At 42.3% G+C, this 18,332-nt stretch overlaps 1 protein-coding gene across 1 annotated transcript in view; it reads right to left on the reverse strand.

Annotated features, from left to right (window-relative positions):
- Positions 1-3,798: 3,798 nt before the first annotated feature.
- LOC310854339 (uncharacterized protein) overlaps positions 3,799-18,332 on the reverse strand; it is a gene marked incomplete at both ends in the record, with an annotated part of 32,130 nt that continues 17,596 nt past the window's right edge. Inside the window, 2 exons of the mRNA XM_083758937.1 lie at positions 3,799-4,046; positions 17,883-18,000. Of these exons, the coding sequence (XP_083615063.1) occupies positions 3,799-4,046; positions 17,883-18,000 (366 nt within the window). The remainder of the gene's footprint in view (positions 4,047-17,882; positions 18,001-18,332) is intronic.

The raw sequence follows: 18,332 nt of genomic DNA on the forward strand, positions 1-18,332 counted from the left end.
GGTGGTGAGGTGACCACCGAACTACAACATGACGTTGCGATGAAGAGCAAACCACCGCCACTGCCCCAGCACTTCTCTCTGTTTTTTTTTTTACTGTCTTTTTTTTATCCAGACTATGAATGAGCCTTGGTGAGGGGGACAGAAGCTTGCTCATACTGTAGGCTTACAGTCTCTGCTGCATCATCACCCACTCAGGTGCACCGCGACAGATAAGTATAAAACCTCTGCTTCGCCGGAGGTCGTATCCACTGATTGATAAGGACATAACACAGAAAGGAGAACAATATAATCCTGCCTCTGGTGACAGTGAGATAGTCACTAGCTCCTATACTTGTACACTTTCCCATGTCCCGCTACCTCTCACTCTCTGTGTCTATCTCACTCTCTCACACACACACACACGCACGCACGCACGCACGCTCGCACGCACGCACGCACACATTCTCTCTCTGTGTATTCTCACTCATGTCCTTGTCCTTAAATCAATTGCCTCCGTGGGGATTAATGAAGTAAAATTGAATTGAATTGAACATGTTCTGAAACGGAGCCTCAGAGATGCAAAGACAGCGTGGCGTCTCTCCTTCTCATATTGAAATTAAATAAATGTGTTTATCTCAAATTGTCTCTGACCGGATTAACCAGTTTAAAGATCTCCCCGGAGGAGTTTGGTTTGCAAAAAAAAAATGAAACCTCTGCGCCCTGCTATATACTACTGTGGTATAATTGCTTCGGTTTTTAAGGGGGTGTTGAACAAACGGACAAAAGGCACACATCACTGGCTCAGTTTTAACAAAAAAGTGTTATTCATGTTTGGCCTGCACCCCTCTCATCGCTTGGAGGGAGGAAACACTGCCGTCTCGAACCAAGATGCAATAACATGTCCGCTGTTGATGCTGTTTGCTCAGACAACTAACAAGTTAGGACTCACGGTCAGCGGTGACCATGGGGGGGGGGTCTTTTATCAGTGGTGTGCACAGATAGACACTAGGGGGTGCCCCTGCCCTTTTCTGGACAAATGTACCCTTTACAAAAAAGTGTACACTGCATGTGGACCATGGTGACATTGATCAATTCTTGATAAAAAGCTTCCAATATATTATTTAGGCCCCAAAATCTATAAATCTCACACTATTAAGGCAACCGGCTGGTTCCACGCGCTGCACAAGGTGCCCATTTTTCACTTGAGCCCCTCTAAATGTCTGTGCACGCCACTGTCTTTTATCGTCAGCCAGTGGTGGAATAAGCACTCACATTTCTCATGTGAAGTGAGGGGCACTCTTATCATCATACCTGCCAATCACAATGATGTGGCGTCCTCACTGTTCTGTACTCACTTTTGAGGGGCGCTATAGCCACTCCTATAAACAGCTATACTGCTATAGTGTAGATTCTGTCTTAATGGACCACTTCAACACTTTTCATCCTACCTTTCATATAATTGGTCCTCACTAATGTTTTCTACTCAATCTGTGTCTCATAGGACACACAAAGCTGGGCATATAGAGGGAATATAGCGCCCCTCAAAAAAGCAGATCTACAAGCTCACAATGTGTCACATCGAGACGCAAATGATCGGAATCGGATCGGATATATATCCGTATCATGGAATTAGACTGGATATTGTCTGTGATTTTGCATATTGTATTGTGATATGGCATAGCCTAAGTGTTCTATAAAAATATAAATACTGTATCGGATCGGGAAAAGTCGGTATCGGCAGCAGAATAAAACACGATCTCTAATCATCATCATAACCTTTATTTAAACTAAAGAGTACAATCCTCGTTTCAAATGCCGAGATACAGAACACAAAATCAACAATGTACATTTAAATACATCAATATTAAATATAGGCCTACAAGAAGTAGAGTCTACTTGAACTAGACCTGTACGTGCCCGTCGGCCACCGGCCTACTTGAGAGTGATGCAACTTGGGAACCTAATAATTCCCGCTGTCACCTTTTCATAGCACCCGTTTTAGCTATCCGTCTGTGTCCCACATGGAGATCTCTGTATTTGTCTGTCTGCCTGTGTGTGAAGAGGGCAAACTGAGTGGTTAAGTAATCAATTTGCAGGTGTGGGGTTGCCATGGCAATCAATTGGCTGAGGCAGAGGCTGGAAATTGCAGAGGTGAGGGGATTTATATCGGAAGACAGAAAATAAGTTGTTAAAGTTCCACAAAAAGTTTTCATCTTGCAGTGCAACACAAACAATGGCCCAAAACCAGGAACAATGGAAAGACTGACGGTAGAGAAGAACAGAGACGGATCGGTTCACAGTAATTCCTGACTCACCCCGAAAACTCTGTCTATGCTCTTTAGTTCTGTGAAAATATCTCAGGCACAGCCGTGTCTTAATCAGAGAGATCTGTGGATATGTCTTTCAAGAGGCTGCATCTGTGAAGTGAATGTTTGACGTTTTTATTAGGATAAAACATCCCTTTCATTATTTCACAGCTCTCTTCCACGGCAAGAATATGCAATCCATCCTTTTTGCACAAATAGCAACAACTATGGCGGTCCAGCAGATAGCACAACGGGCCCAATCTGCCCAAGAGCTTCTTGTCAACAGTTTTGCAGCAGTGTAGTGACCAAGTGTCCCTATAATAGGTCAATTCATTGGAATTATTTCTAGCACTTTTGTTCAACAATGTAGCTGTTTGAATTAATTCTCATCTATCCATTATAGTTTTTAGTTTTGAATACTTTGTTTTCCAATGCATATATTTGATATTGCTGCATTTTAATGTATATTGTTAATTGTTGATTTTGTGTTTTGTATTTCGGCTATACATTTAAAATGAGGGCCTGCCCCTCAATTGTACTCTGAGCTTAAATAAAGGTTATGATGATCATGAAGTGCAGTATTCAAATAGGCTCCTCAATATCAGCATTATAACTGGGGATGGTTTGGATGTTTCAGGGCAGTGGTTCCCAAACTTTTGGATGTCAATGACCCGCAAATTGACACTGCGGACCCCCATTAGAAAATATACACCAAGGATCCCCATAAGAGAAGATTTTCACGGCTCTAGCAGTGATTCTCAACCATTGTAATGGACTGAGGACCCTCAGTTTGACATGCATTAGTCTACGGACCCCCATTTAATGGCATTTCTATCTCTGAGACAAAGCAGGGGCGGTATAGCGCCACCATGAGGCCGATTTGAAACATTTGGGGTGGAGTGACTACCTTGGCCTACTGCTATTTTCACTAGTTTGGGTCCTGGGGCTTCTTATTGAACTAAAGGTTTGGGAACCACTGTAGCCTTATGTGGCCCATAGTTTAAGAGCCTCTCTGCTTTTTTCTGTAGCGTGCCGTGAGGCGGCATGATGTAGTACACCCCTTGGACATGACGCTATCGTAGCCTACTGTATGTCGCAAGGACTTCAACACATTCCACACTGTAACTCACTGTTTCCCCAAACACAGTTCATCACTGAATTAATTAACCTATATGAACCAAAGGTGGATATGGGGGTATATCATGGGTACATATGCCACATTAAATCCACCATTTTGCTTATAATACGTTTTTTTTTTTTTTTTTTTCATTATCTTTTTCTCCTCCATGCTTCGTGTGATTGTGTGTACCCAATAGCGATGATTTGATTGGCTGAGGGCTTAAAAAGTGAGGATAGAAAAGTGATTGGCCGGAGTGAGGAGGGCTGGGAATGAGTATAGGCTATAATGTGATCTTCATGTTGGCCGCTTTAGGCCGTGTTTCTTCGTAAACTCCTCCGCATTCTTAACACATTTATTATGGTCCTTTGTGAATTAGTCTAGTCAGTTCTGCCCTCAGAGGGTGGTCTGGCTATCTGGGTTGTTTACATACAGGCCGATGAGGGACTGAGTGACTTGATCAGCTCTGGTCTCTGGCTTCCACTTCTCTGCGCTGATCACAGGCAGACAAACCTGTCCTTTCTCATCAATGTCGGGGTGGTGGTATACATAGCTCTTTGTCTTTAACTTAGGAGGCTTGAAAGGGTACTCCTTGGGGAAGATCATTTCAATGCCGAAGGCGCCTTTGTCATGAGGTCTTTTATCTGGAACAATGAGCCCTTGCCATTTGAATATGTTTCTTGTGGAGCCTTCTGATCGCCGCCATCTTGCAACTTTCCACTGATAAAAGTATATGAGATCTGATGCCCCCAGATTCAAGGCACCACACAGAGTTTGAAATTATATTAATCACACTCGTTTGAAGTGAGGGGCGCTTATCATCATACATCATCACATTCCATGCTCAGCCAAATGAGCCAATCAAATCATCACATTCCGTGGTCACACACACACACACAGCATCATGTTATACTTTAGCTATTGAAAAATAGCGGCTTGTAGGTCGGCTATTTTTTTTTTATCGTGAAAATGTGGCACAAATCTTTGAATATATATTCTTTCACAGCGAACGATTTTAACTCAAATCTTTGCTTCTGAGGGGTTCCTGGGACAACATATTTTCAGTAAACAATATAAAAAAAAGAAGAAAAACAAAAAAGGTATAATTTCGTAGCTGAACTAACCCTTTAAGACTTTTTTTTTATAACTAAAAAGTACACTGTACCGGCCAGTGAAACTCTCCCCTGTCAGGTGAAAAGAAGCAGCTTGGACTCCTCATGCATAGAAGGAAGCATGAGGTCAGTCCCCCCCCCTTCCCCAGGTTGGCAGAGGAAGTGTAGCGCCCAGGATTACATTAGATAATTGACACTGGGTGAAACAAAAGTGTTGTTATAAAAAAAATCCACCTGTTGGTGGCGCTATAACAGGCCAATGTGAAAAGGGTAGGATATATTCCTCAGCGTAGTAGAAACATTGCACATGATTTGAGGCTTTTTGTTCAATATGGGCCAATCCTGCAAACTTTGAAAGCCAATGTTAGCCAATTAGGATGAAATATGAAATATCGGACAGATCCGGCTTAAACACATAGAGATAGTGTGTAAAGATTTGCGGGAATCTTTGGACAGATTTTGGAATTTGTTTTAATATCAACAAATGTGTTTTTCAAAAGTTTGCCTGGTGGCACTATAACAGGCCGTTCTGGAAAATTTGGGGCAGAGGTTCATCGTTGGCATCCAGGGAGTGTGCGCAAAATTTGGCATCGACCAGGTTAACGGTGCCGGAGATTAGCTGTACACAGACCGACGGACGGACACACACACGCAAACACACGGACAGACACACACAAACACACTGCCACGGAAGGACAGACCCACACACACACGGACGGGAGTGCAAAACATACTCTCTCCCCATGCCTTCTGCCTGGCGGAGACAATAACATATTTTAGCCTTTGCACGTGCCTGCAAGGTCATCGAGGCTAGGGCAACAATTACACTTGTGGGGGATCGACATTTGACCCTCACAAGTAGGCTGTAGTAATACAAGTAGAAAGAGACACACACAACCCCCCCCCCCTATATTCCCTATATCATCCCCTGAAACTTTTTGTTCATGTGGGGTTCCTCTAGTCTAAAGAGACGTCTCCCGCTTTATTACAGCCACTCTGCAAGACACACACGTGGTGTTCAACCTCAGCAGTGCAGGTTGTGCCCTGCAGCCATTGAGCTATACCAACAAAGCCTTCATGAATATCTGATTTACCTCCCACACCCCGACCATCCGCTCCCGGGCCTCCTCCTCCTCACCCCGGCGGAGTTTTAAATGAAACCGTTCTCTTGTTGTTTAGTCAAAGAGCTTTTTTTTTTACACCCACTGTAGAGTTGGCCGAGTGGCCTATAGGCTCCAAAAACAAGTTCAGGATTATTGGTTTTCTGATTCTTTATTTCTATAAAAAAATGAAGGCCTTTCCAATAAATAAGACTGTGGAAAATAGATTTACAAAAACAATGGAAACTTAAAGCCCAACTAAAGACAACACACCATACAGTGACTGCACCAAAGGCTATCCCTTAACTAAGGGCCCTGGCAGCTCTGTCTCTCGGCTGTTAACGCTTTGCCTAGTACAGATTCCAATTAACCATCAATTAGCTTTTACCGACATTTCCCATACCACAGGAATAATCTAACTATTAAATAAATGTTGTCCAGCATAATTGAATCACATCACATTTCTAGGCGCCCATATAATCACAAACTGAAATGAATAGCGGGGGGATGGGGATATCGCTCCAGTTCAGTCTCTATCCTTTTATTACTCTATGGAAGAACACCTCATGCGCTGGCTGAGCAACTCAATGCAAGTGGATGAGAGGAGAAATCCGGTGATGACTCTAGTATTAATACTCTAAGGTCAGTACACCTTCTCAAACCATGTCATAAGGTCATGTTCATCATCATTTTTCGACCACGGTCGAGATCGTGGATTTCACAATAACATGCCAGACGGACGGAAGGACTTCCCGGTCCTTCATTGCCATCCCCAGTTCCTGCTTACTGATGCCTGTGGCCCTAGTGATGAACGACAGTTTTCTACCTCTGGTCAGCTTTGAGGCAGGACTCCAGAGAAGAAGGGAAGATATAACCTCATTGTCAGGTCTGTAGCAGTCTGTAGCAGGCAAACTGTGTTCTTCTGGATCGGACTAGTGAAGAAACACGGGGAAGGTTGCCGTATATTAGATTAGTCGATGGGTGGCTCTTCCAAGACAGATTTTGCGCTCTCATTAGAAGGCGGTGTAAGTGCCATCCAACTGTTTCTCTAGTTAATCTAATTAATCTTAGTCACTGGTAAAACATAATGGTAACTGGAGAAATCTCACCAAACAATCGCCTACACCCTACAGCAATCAACACTGCACTCAATATACTGCACATGAAACGCAACACAGCATAGGGTTGTTTATGTTAATTGTGTTTGTACTTTTTTGTGAACCTAAAATAAGTGTTCAAATTCATTAGGAAAGAACTCGAGAGTGGATTGGGCACTGGAATTTGATGGAAATAATCGGTAATCGTCAAAATGATGTCAGCCTCTCAGAAAGAACGAGAGATGCAGGTGCGGGCAGGGTTGTCACTCCTAGGCCCATGCAGGCTGGTTGTGCGTTTGTTTTTACCGAGTTCATGGTCTCTGCAGATGTCTCAGTCCTAACATCTTGTGGGAGACGACAAAGATGTTGACAGTCATTTTGTATGCTTTGAGGTATGAAAAAAAAAAAAAAATCCTTTCCGCAGCTCATTCATTCCTTTTACAAGCAGAGCATTATATCTGTAAAGCACTCCTCAGAAGTAATTTGGTTTGAGCTAATGAGCGGGAAGAGGGGAGCGGTTCCACGTTCAGTTTTTAAACGCCTTTGGTGAATGATCCTGTCCCAGTGGCTCGCGCTGTCATTAACTTGACACCAGATAGAAGTGAATTCCTAAAAGAAAATGGAAAATTGATTTACCTCAATTTTCATCCGGAGCAGATAGTTCATTCCCCCGTAATCCCACGCGACGGTGCACACACACCCGATTAGAAAACAGAGGGCAGGGCTGCTTCCTGTTGCAGTCATGTGCAAAGAGTCCGTTGTAATCACACACACGTCAAAGCTGAAGCATTCCATGGCCGAGTATTGTACATATAGTATACACAGCGTGTGCATGCATATATATATATATATATATATATATATATATTGATATGCTATAATATCAACATGCTGTATACAAACGATAATATGGTCAAGTACACATGGCTGAAGAGGTGAGTCACGTGAGTGATATTGTAGGGTAGACTCAGTGAGATCTGCCAGGTGGAGCGGGTGCTGCATGTGGCCTGAGTGAAGGCTGGGAACTGAGTGAGGGCTGTGGAGTTGAGTTGCTGCTTATATAGGGACACACCTGGACTGTGATTGGTCAATGAGTTAAGTGGTGATTAAACATGCTAATGGTGCTGATCACTGCTCATATCAAAAGCCCCCTCCTCACTGATAACCTGGAAATTAAATGGCGGATCGTTAAAATGGGGAGTGAATGGTGGCAAGGCTTAGCTGTGCTTATGCTACCACCTAGCAGGCATGGAAAGACTTTTAATACCTTTGCAACCACTATATTAATGGCAAGCATTTCCTACAGCTTTAAGTCTAAAATTCTGAACTCAAGCTTTTGTGAGCAACAGTTTTTAAGATGCTAGATTCAGTATTTAGATATTTGATACCCGTCCGTGGTTCTAGTGATATTGGCTTTCGAATGCGTGAACCGTTTCTTCCAATGGATATAGTATGTATGCCCCATGTTACAGTACATGTATGATTAATTATACATTGTAGGCTACATATTGATACATACATCGTACATAGGCTTGGTTTGTTAAAAATGTGAAACATATATAGTTGTTATATGCAGTTAAATAAACATATCAAAACACCTTCTCTAGATAGCAGCCTAGTCGAAACTGCATGGGGACAGTCAGCTTTATACTTGAGCATTGGCCACAGGAGCCAATCACCAGCTGAGTACATCTGTAGCAGTTAACCACTCACACTCAGCCACCACTCAGTCAACACTCACACCAGCTGTTAGTCAATCAGCGCAGCCATTCATCACCAGTCAAATCACCCATATGACTCAGTTAATATGCACGTTTTTCCCCCTCATATGATATGAGGGGGGAAAACGTGTATATTAACTGAAGATTTGCCAAACCTGGAATAAATTCCTTACCAAGAAATGTCTTGGTGTTTGTAAGGTGCATGTCTAGTAACACATAAGACACATCTCACAAAGACTGAAATTGAATTTCCTATAGGCCTAGGGGAATCTGACAGCTGCTGAAAGTTGGGGTACCCTTAACCTCATGCAGGTCTGGGGCGGGATCCACATTTCAATTCGTCTTTATGTGAGGGCTGAAACTATAACTAGGGTTTTTTCCATGATTCTGAATCCATTGCAAGCATTTGTTTGCAATTTGCACCAAAACCATAACCTGACGCTGCCAGATCCAAGAAGCTTGCTACACAAATTTGTTTCACGTAGGCCTACAGCTTATTGGGATCTGGGATCTCGGAAGCAAATTCGATGACGGGGCTGTTCCTTTTTTTCAAGATACTTGGTAGATGATTGGATGGGACCGTCTGTCTATCACCGTGTGGGCGTGCAAACACAACCAATCATAATGACCTGTCTATATAGCTTCACATCCGGTTTCGCACATATCCCGCCCTTAGCTCACGCTGATTGGTTCGAACCACGGAGCGGTTCGGTGTTAGCTCAATCCCCTGAGAGATCCCAGATGGTTGCTGTGTTGGGGAACATGGTTACCCAATACCGCCCCCATCTGGCAGAGTCAGGTTACCAAAACCACTCCTTGGCGAAATATCATCCAAGCCCACCTTTCCAGTTATTTAGATTTTTTTTTTTTTTTTATCCAATATTTCAAGATATCTGCCAAATGTTCTGCCCCCTTTCATGACAACGACAGGCTCAGGAAATAATTCCCCATGCATTTTTCCCATAGACATTTCAAAAAGTATTTATTTAAAAAACAAAGCCAACTCGGATCGTGACAACAAACACATTTTGGGCTGAACAAATAATTACAAAGAAGAAAAACAACAACGAAAGTGTTTTGCCCTTGTTTTCTTCTTTCTAATCATTTGTTCGGCCCCAAAATTTGTGTTTGTTGTCATGATTTGTCACGATCCGAGTTGGCTTTGTTCGATCCTTACAGATCTTTAAATAAATACTTTTAAAAATGTCTATGGGAAGAAAGGGGGCGGGACCGCAACGCTCTATGTATACCTTGTTGTAGCTCAGGTCTCCCCTCTAAAACAGCTGAACACTGAGAGAGAGAGAGAGATAGAGAGATGGTTGCTTGATGGTAGAGCGTGTTGGGTAATACACACTACGTAACTTAATATATTACGTAATATATTACCGAAATGCGGTAACTTGTAATATAATACATTACTTAACAAAAAAATGTAATATATTATGAAAAAATCTTTCTGTATTACTGCATTACTTTCTTTATTACTTTCTGTCTGTCTGTCTCGTTGCCTGTGGCACTGTCTTGTGACATTATGTGACAACTGCAGAAGTTAAATAATTACTTATTTTCTATAATTTGTCATCAAATTATTTATGGGCTTCCATGAATTCAAGGAATACATTTAGCTCCTGTGTTAACTGTCCATAGCTGAGTAGGATGGGGTAGGTCTACGCCAGTAGCGTTTTCAGGAATTACATTTTGGGCAGGCAAGATGTGTTGTCCCGCCTGCCAGATGAGTACGCTACAAAGGCTGAAAGGCACGCATTCGCATTCCAATGGGTGATTGAGGGTCGCAGCTCTATACGCGCAACGGCCAATCCGCTGCCCACTAATAGTTCTCAGGTCTGGTGTTTCCTCTCTTTCTCAGTAGTGTTTTCAAATGGATTTGGCTAGTCGGCCGTTTGGCCTCGCCTTATTGTACACCACTGGTCTACGCAATATATAATTATACTGAATATTTAATTGTTCAATTTGAGCATTTCTTTTTAAAGTAATATGTAATAGTAATATTAATATATTACTCCTGCTCAGACAGTAATATGTAATACAATATATTACTTTAAAGTTAAGGTAATAAGTAATAAGAAATATATTCCAAATATAAAGTAATATAGGCTACCCAACACTGAGTGACCATAGGTTTATATTTAAGTGGGGGACAGTGAACTTTACTCAAAGATGTTTTTGTTGGGTATAGGCAAGCATGCTAATAGTGTACTGTGCAATAGCCTTTCTGTTGATTGCATTTGCATCTACTGTACATTAAGACAATAATAACAACGGATAAAAAGGAGGACTGTCATGGTATGCCGAAAGTTGAACCCAAATGCAGAGCCAAACACAGGAGTAAATTTAAGTTATTTATTCACAATATGGTGAATTGGAGATAGTGGAAGGTAGCATGGAAAACAAACATGGAGGATGAGGAGAGCAGTCCAGGCAGGTGGCAGGCAGACGAGCAGGCAGTAGAACAGGTGAGCTGGGTCATGGAGGAGAGGAGAAGAGCTTGAGTTGCAGGAAACACAGGAGCAAAAATACTAGGAAAACTAGCAACTAAGACTTGGAATACTACTAAACTATAACTTCACTACTAGGACGTAAACACTGGTTTAGAGACAAGCTACTACCATGAAAGGTTGTACAATGATCTGGCGATGACTCAGGTTTAAATACAAAGTAAGTACACACCACTGGGGTTACAAAAGATAGTATGCACTCACTCACTCACTCACTCATGCATAGCCTACAAGTTGTTTTGCATAGGTTTACGACCAATATGCCACGCGTTGTCATGAAACATTGACCAAATGCAAACCTTTTTACATAAATATTGTACTCAAAGGCGGTTAAAACAGAAACAAACGCCCCAACAGTTGGTTTTACTCACCGTGTCCTCCCTGCACTCAGTGTGCTCTCAGTGTGCCGCTTCCTAGTTCCTCCCTTAGAGGTTCCTCCTGAGTGTGTCACAATCACAATGTTGTTTCGGTTTCGGACGGCTCGGCGCCTGCAATGACTCCCTTTGAACGCTACGTGTCGCTATAACCCCACTATGGATAGCCAGTCGTTGTGGCAACTAATTATATTCCTCCAGCCAGCAAAACACACACACACACACACCCTCACACACACACACACACACACACACACACACACACACACACACACACACACACACACACACACACACGACTGATGTGATGATGGCTGTCAGTTCTATTGAAAATATATGGCATAAACGTGTATTTAACTGATGTTATGAACATTGATGAAATGTTCATAACCCATCAGCCAAAGCAAGTGTGTGTGTTCTCTCTCTCGAACTAGTTTTTAATTAAAAATTCTAATTTGTTTTCCATGACCTTGACAAAATATATCATAAATGTATAGACCCTACTGTAAGCGTACCAATGAAAGAGCTTGTCTAAATAATAACCAATGACATTGGATACATTTGAATGTTCTTTATTTAATTCATTCATTTAACTCATTCTCAGATGTATTTATTTCATAACTACCAGTGAAACAACATTTGTGAGTAGAGGCACCGCACCAGAGGATTCATAGAGGAGAAGCCCTACCTCTGCGACCAGTGTGGGGGAAAGTTCAGCAATAGAATAGTCTCAAACAACACCAGAGAATTCTAAACCCGTTTACTGCTAGCAGTGTGGGCCACGGAAAAGTTCAGCCAGAGAAATAATCTCAAACAGCACCAGAGATTCATATAGGAGAAAAACCTTACCACTGTGACCTGTGTGAGAAATGGTTCAGCACTGACGCAGAACCTCAAAGCTCATGAGATAGGATTCATTCAAAAAAGCTATGACCAGTGTGAGTAATGCTTCACACGTCACAGTAACTTAAAGAGACGATCAAGTTCTCAGAAGGGTTTTCAACCGATGTGCTTTTAAAGAAGTGAACCACTACAAGAGATTTCAGTCAAACTGGAGAGCTGCTATGTGAGTTGTATGGCAGCAGTTTGCAATGGAGACAAATAACAGTTCTCTCTCTCCATGTGCACTTAGACTATTTGGCTGCCAGATTTGTCAGCTATTATTTTACTTTTTCCACTAAATCAGTGTCAACAATTATTCAGCCAATGTTTCGCAATTTGAATCACTTTCAACCCGTCATCACTAATTTAGGCAAATATTCAATGATTTAAAAAATGGCTAAACAATAGATCCTACAAGCTCACAAAACGTCGCAATGCCCGAAACATGAGCTTGTAGATCTGCCTTTTTCCTTTAAGTTTTTGATTAGAGCTTAAATGGTTAAATACAATAAAGCAGTTGGTTTATTTTGCATATACATAAAAAAGCCATGTTTACACTTTGACTAAAATAGTCAAGGCAGCATTTCAGAATATGTGCTTATTTAAAGTCCTGAAGGCAAATCGTGTTAATTTATGGCATACAAGCTTTCTAGGGGTATTAAGGTCTGCTGAATCCAAATCTGCTGTATGCCAAGCTCAAAAATGGCCGCTAAGCCCTCAAAATGGACAATTTAAAGATGGCGGCCACCACTATGCTGAAACATAATAAAACGCCTATATGTTTACTAAACAAAGGTAGAAAATAGACTGAAGTGACATTCTTTGTGTTTTCATATATGGGGAATCCAATTAAATAATCAGAATTGAAATCAAGTGTGAGGAAACTGCTTAAAACGTATATTTATTGTGAAAATTGTCATTTATTAAATGGTAAATGGTGCATTTATATATCGCTTTTATCCAAGGCGCTTTCAGAGATTGTGCATTACATTCACACACACATTCATACACCGATGGCAGCAGAAACCATGCAAGGCACCAACCAGCACATCGGGAGGTTATAAAGGTAACCAACTCCAAAATAAACTGCTTAAATAGCATATTGAATGCCTGTGGCATAAACTGATGGCCTAACTCAAATATCAGCCACAAACACCTTGTTTCTTCTCTCAGAAGGAGCTGAACCTCACAGAAAAGAAAAAACACACACAAAATGTATTGTCACAGTGTGACCTAGTTCTGGGTGTGGGTGGAGCTTCTGCCAGAGTGAACACACCTGGAGACCATCACCAGTTATCAGGCCAGCCTTATTTAAGCCAGAGCCCTCTCCCTGCTCAGAGTGTTTGCCAGATTGTTTCTGTGACTCACTCAAGCTCTCAAGACAATTTTGCTGATCCTTCTTTAAGAACTGATTCTGACTCTTGCTCGTTTAAACTAAGATTTTTGCCTAACCCCTTACAGTACCTCTGCCTCGCTGATTGACCTTTGTTATTTGAACTTTTGCCTGCCCACGTTTCTGTCTCTGCCTACTCCTCAAACTATTTTATTTGCCATTAAAGAACTTGAAACACATTGAACACAAATTGTACACACACAACCAAGTCTCAATTGTGGCTGTTGACAGAAAACATGGCTGAGGGAATGGACAATACTCAAGAAGTGTCATTGGAGCCACAATTGTGTGTCATATGTCAGAAAGACAATAAGCAAAAGCTCATGACAGTTAGTAAAGATGGCCTCCAGTCAGTTGATAGAGTTAGACTACTCAGTTCTAAATTACATATTGACAATTACCGAGATGCAACCAATCGACTTACTGAAATACTTATTGAGAACTCGTCTCAATCATTGTTATGGCATAAGAACTGTCAATCTAATTACATGAGTAAAACTAAAATTGAATGCTTAAGGAAGGCTGAACAAAAAATAGGACAAGACCAAAGTTCGTCTGCATCCACATCAAATGCCAATCAGAAAAATGTAAGTCTACGGAGCAAAACAACTCCAGTTGATTGGAAGCGGTGTATCTTTTGTCAACAAGATAAAAAAGAGGCCCTTCATCTCATACAAGAAATGAAAGTCAGCAAGAGAATATTAGAATCAGCAAAGTATGATCAATTCCTAAGAGTTCGACTATCTTGTGTAAATGATCTTACTGCTGCAGATGGAAGTTATCACCGGAGTTGCTTTGTCTTATTTGAACGTAGGGCTCATCGCATGGCCAGTATGTCACTCCAGAGCACAGAGATGCCATTAGTGTGGCTTTGCCAAGAGCTTGAACAGACAGCAAAGCAAGCTGATATATTGGATCTTGTAGATGTGTGGGACAGATACTGTGAAATAGCTCGAGATACTCAGCTAGCTATAACACCTTCTTTTCTGAGTCGGCGGAATACATTCAAGGATAAATTAGCCAATCAACTTGAGGGCATATATGATTTTGTTGTCCTGCAGGATCACCCTCAAAATGAACCTCGTACTGTATTGGTTCCATCAAACTTCCGGCATATTCCAGTGTCGGCAATGATGAAAGATGACACCACCAATTGCAATAGAGTCATTCCTTCATTCCAACATGAGGAACAGGATATGTTCCTGAACATGGTTCATGTTGCATTGAATATCCGTGGTGACATGCTGTCACATCCCAAACCAAAAGGGATTGATATCAGTGATGAGAGAGCAATAGACTGTATACCTAACAGCCTCTACATGTTCCTTAACTTATTGCTAGGTGGTCAGCGTCTACTTGATGGTGATGAACTGGACAATGATAAGAATGAAGCAAGACGGAAGTTGAGAATTATTAGCATTGCTCAGGACCTCATGTACACAGCCAGTGGAGACAAATTCCTCACTCCAAAGCATATAGGAATGGCCAGTACCCTACACCAAACTACAAGATCAAAAGAGTTGGTGAACATGTTTCACCAGGCAGGTCACGTCATGAGTTATCGTGAGGTAATCCAGCTTGACACTGAACTGGCTAAAAGGACATTGGAGACCATGGAGGATGATGGTGCTGTCATTCCGCAAAATTTAGTTAAGGGTCGATTTGTCCATTTCTCAACTGACAACATAGACATTAATGAGTGTACCCTAGACGGAAAGGGCACATTCCATGCAACTCAAGTGGCTGCCTGGCAACGCGGTCCACCTGAAGGTGATCTTCTCAATGGAATTGACCTTTATTCTAAGACAGAAAGCTTAGATATCCCCAAGGCAATGAATGACATCATACCTGCATCCACAAGAGGAATCATAGAGCGCCCATTTAGTGGTGTGATGGCAGCTGACTGCTTCACACAATCACCTGAAGAATGTCCTGCAGCGCAGAAAGCACATGCTGCTGACATGGCCTTCATCGTGTCTAGGACATCTCACACACCAATGCCATCCTGGACATTTTACAACCAAGAGGCAAGCACAGTTGACCCTGAGAAAACTATAGTCGGGTACCTACCTATCATACAGGCTCCTGCATCTGAACTAGATACACTGAACACAGTCGTAAAGCGAGTGGTCCATATTGCCAAAGCAATGGAACAGCAGCATGTTGTTCTGACTGTGGACGAGGCACTGTATCCAAAATTGATGGAGCTGAAGTGGTCAGTAGAGGAATACAAGGATGTGCTTATACCTTGCCTTGGGGGCCTTCATATTGCCATGAACTTTCTTGGAATAATAGGGCGACACATGGCTGATTCTGGCCTGAGTGAGCTATGGGTAGGCAGTGATCTATTGGGAGCTAATGCTGCACAACATGCCATGGCAGGAAAGGGGTATGCACGTGCCATGAGGGCGCACAAAATTACTCTACAGGCTCTTTGGCAAGTATTACTCCCACGGCTCTATACTTATCTGGATGAGAATGATGTTACACTGAGAGCCGAACTGTCAGATGTCTGTACATCCATAGATGCTGACCACATTGCACAGATGATCGACAAACTGAATAGCAACAGATTTCAGCAGCCCTTGAAAGAGTTTGTTGCAGCGCTTGTAGTTGATGATCCAAATGCTGAGTTCTGGTGGAACTATATGACTATGGTTAGCATCCTACTTTGCTTTACAAGAGCACAACGTGATGGATTATGGGATCTCCACCTATATGCATTCAAACGTATGGTGCCATTCTTCTTCAGGTATGATCATGTTAATTATGCCAGATGGGGTACTGTATACCTGGCTGAGATGTCAGTTCTTCCACCAGAGGTCCTCCTTGAGTTCCAGGAAGGAAACTTTGTGGTAAAACGTACTGATCGACACTTCAATCAGGTATCAGCTGACCAAAGTACAGAATGGCTAAATGCTACAGGAAAGAAGAGTGGAGGCATAGTAGGTATTACCAGAATAGCATCTGCACTGAGTAGATGGACATTGTCCTATAATCTGAGGACAGACATAGTTTCTCAGACAAAAGCATTGCTAGGAATGACAGACAATGAAGATGATGAGTACACACACAATGAGTGCACAAAAAAAAGAATGGAGAAAGACGACTCTGATGAAGGCAGAATAGTTGTGTTATTGAAACAGCATGGTGTGTTTCAAGATGGTGGCAACACATTGAAAAACATGATCAACAAGGATGTAGTCACATCTGAGATTCAGGAATCTCTGCTTAATGCAGAAGAACTTGGACAAGCACAAATGAAAGTGTTTGTCGAAAAACGTCTGTGTGAGCCTCCAGATAGTGACCAGCACCTGACTCTGAAATCACCTATTCGAAAGAATAAGGCCAAGACATTTGCCTCTTTATATGAAGTTGTGCAACTTTCCAAGGGCAAGCAAAACACTATCAAAGTGGATAGGAACATTCTACAAAGGCTCATTACAGCTTACAGAGCAGGGCGTGAGGTAAATCTTGAACACATCCTTACACATGAACTCATGACCGTCCCACTGTCTTTGGCCACAACTAATGGTAGTCTACATTCCACCAACAAATCTGTGTTAGTGAACATACTCACAGAACAAGTCCAAACCCCGGCAAACGTTACACTTGATCATTCCAGCTGCCTGCTCATTGATGGCCAAGCACTCGTGATGGCACTAGGAAAGCCACCTGCAATTAGAACATTTGGTGAATATGCCAACATGTTTGCTACATCTGTGTTTAAAATGGGTGAAAACTGCCAGAGGATTGATATAGTCTTTGACAGGTATCAAAAGGAAACGATAAAAGCAGGCACAAGGATAAAACGCAAGCAGCGCCACAGACCAATACGTCGTAAAATCGAGAATGAGTCAGTTCCTCTTCCACCAGACTGGTCTAGCTTCATGGCACTTGAGGAAAATAAAGCAGACCTTGCTCTCTTCCTTTCAAACCATCTGATTAATCACAGTCCGAATAATCCGGTAATTGTTGTATCAGGAGGGTTTGCCGAAGCGACCACTGTCAAGTCATCTGATCCAGATCTTGAAGTATCTTCTTTAAGTGCTGACCATGAGGAAGCTGACACACGACTGATTTTGCACTGCATCCATGCTCAAATGGACACACTAGTTGTGTCAGCACGTGATACAGATGTGCTTCTTTTACTTGTGGCACACTATGACAGAATGCAATGTAAGCGTCTCTACATGAAAGCTGGGACATCAAAGGCTCCCAAGTATCTTCCAGTGCATGAAATTTGCAAGTTGTCTTCTGCTGATCAAGTTGACACACTACTTGCCTTCCATGCTGTCACTGGCTGTGACAGCGTGTCTCAGTTCAGTGGCCACGGTAAGAAAACAGCCTGGAAGGTGTTCCAGCAACATCAAACGGATCTCATTGGGCTTGGAAAAGGTCCTCTGACAGTAGACATAGCGAAGTCAACAGAGAAATTCATCTGTAAGATGTACAGTGTTCCTGAAGTTGACACTTGTAATGAAGCAAGAGTCAAGTTGTTTTGTATGGGTCGTGCACAAGAGACTCTGCCGCCAACCTCAGATGCAGCGAAGTTTCACATCATGCGTTCCCACTATCAGGCTCTAGTCTGGAACCAAGCTCACTTGCCACATCCTGATCTTCCTCCAGTGACCGAAATGGGATGGATGCTTCTGAATGGTCAGTTGGTGCCACGGCTGCTTTCCCTGCCACCTATGCCAAAAGCATGCAGCGAGATCACGTCATGCAGTTGCAC

Source organism: Protomyctophum parallelum, assembly GCF_964188405.1.
Source record: "Protomyctophum parallelum genome assembly, chromosome: 23".
Taxonomy (NCBI): Eukaryota; Metazoa; Chordata; class Actinopteri; order Myctophiformes; family Myctophidae; genus Protomyctophum; species Protomyctophum parallelum.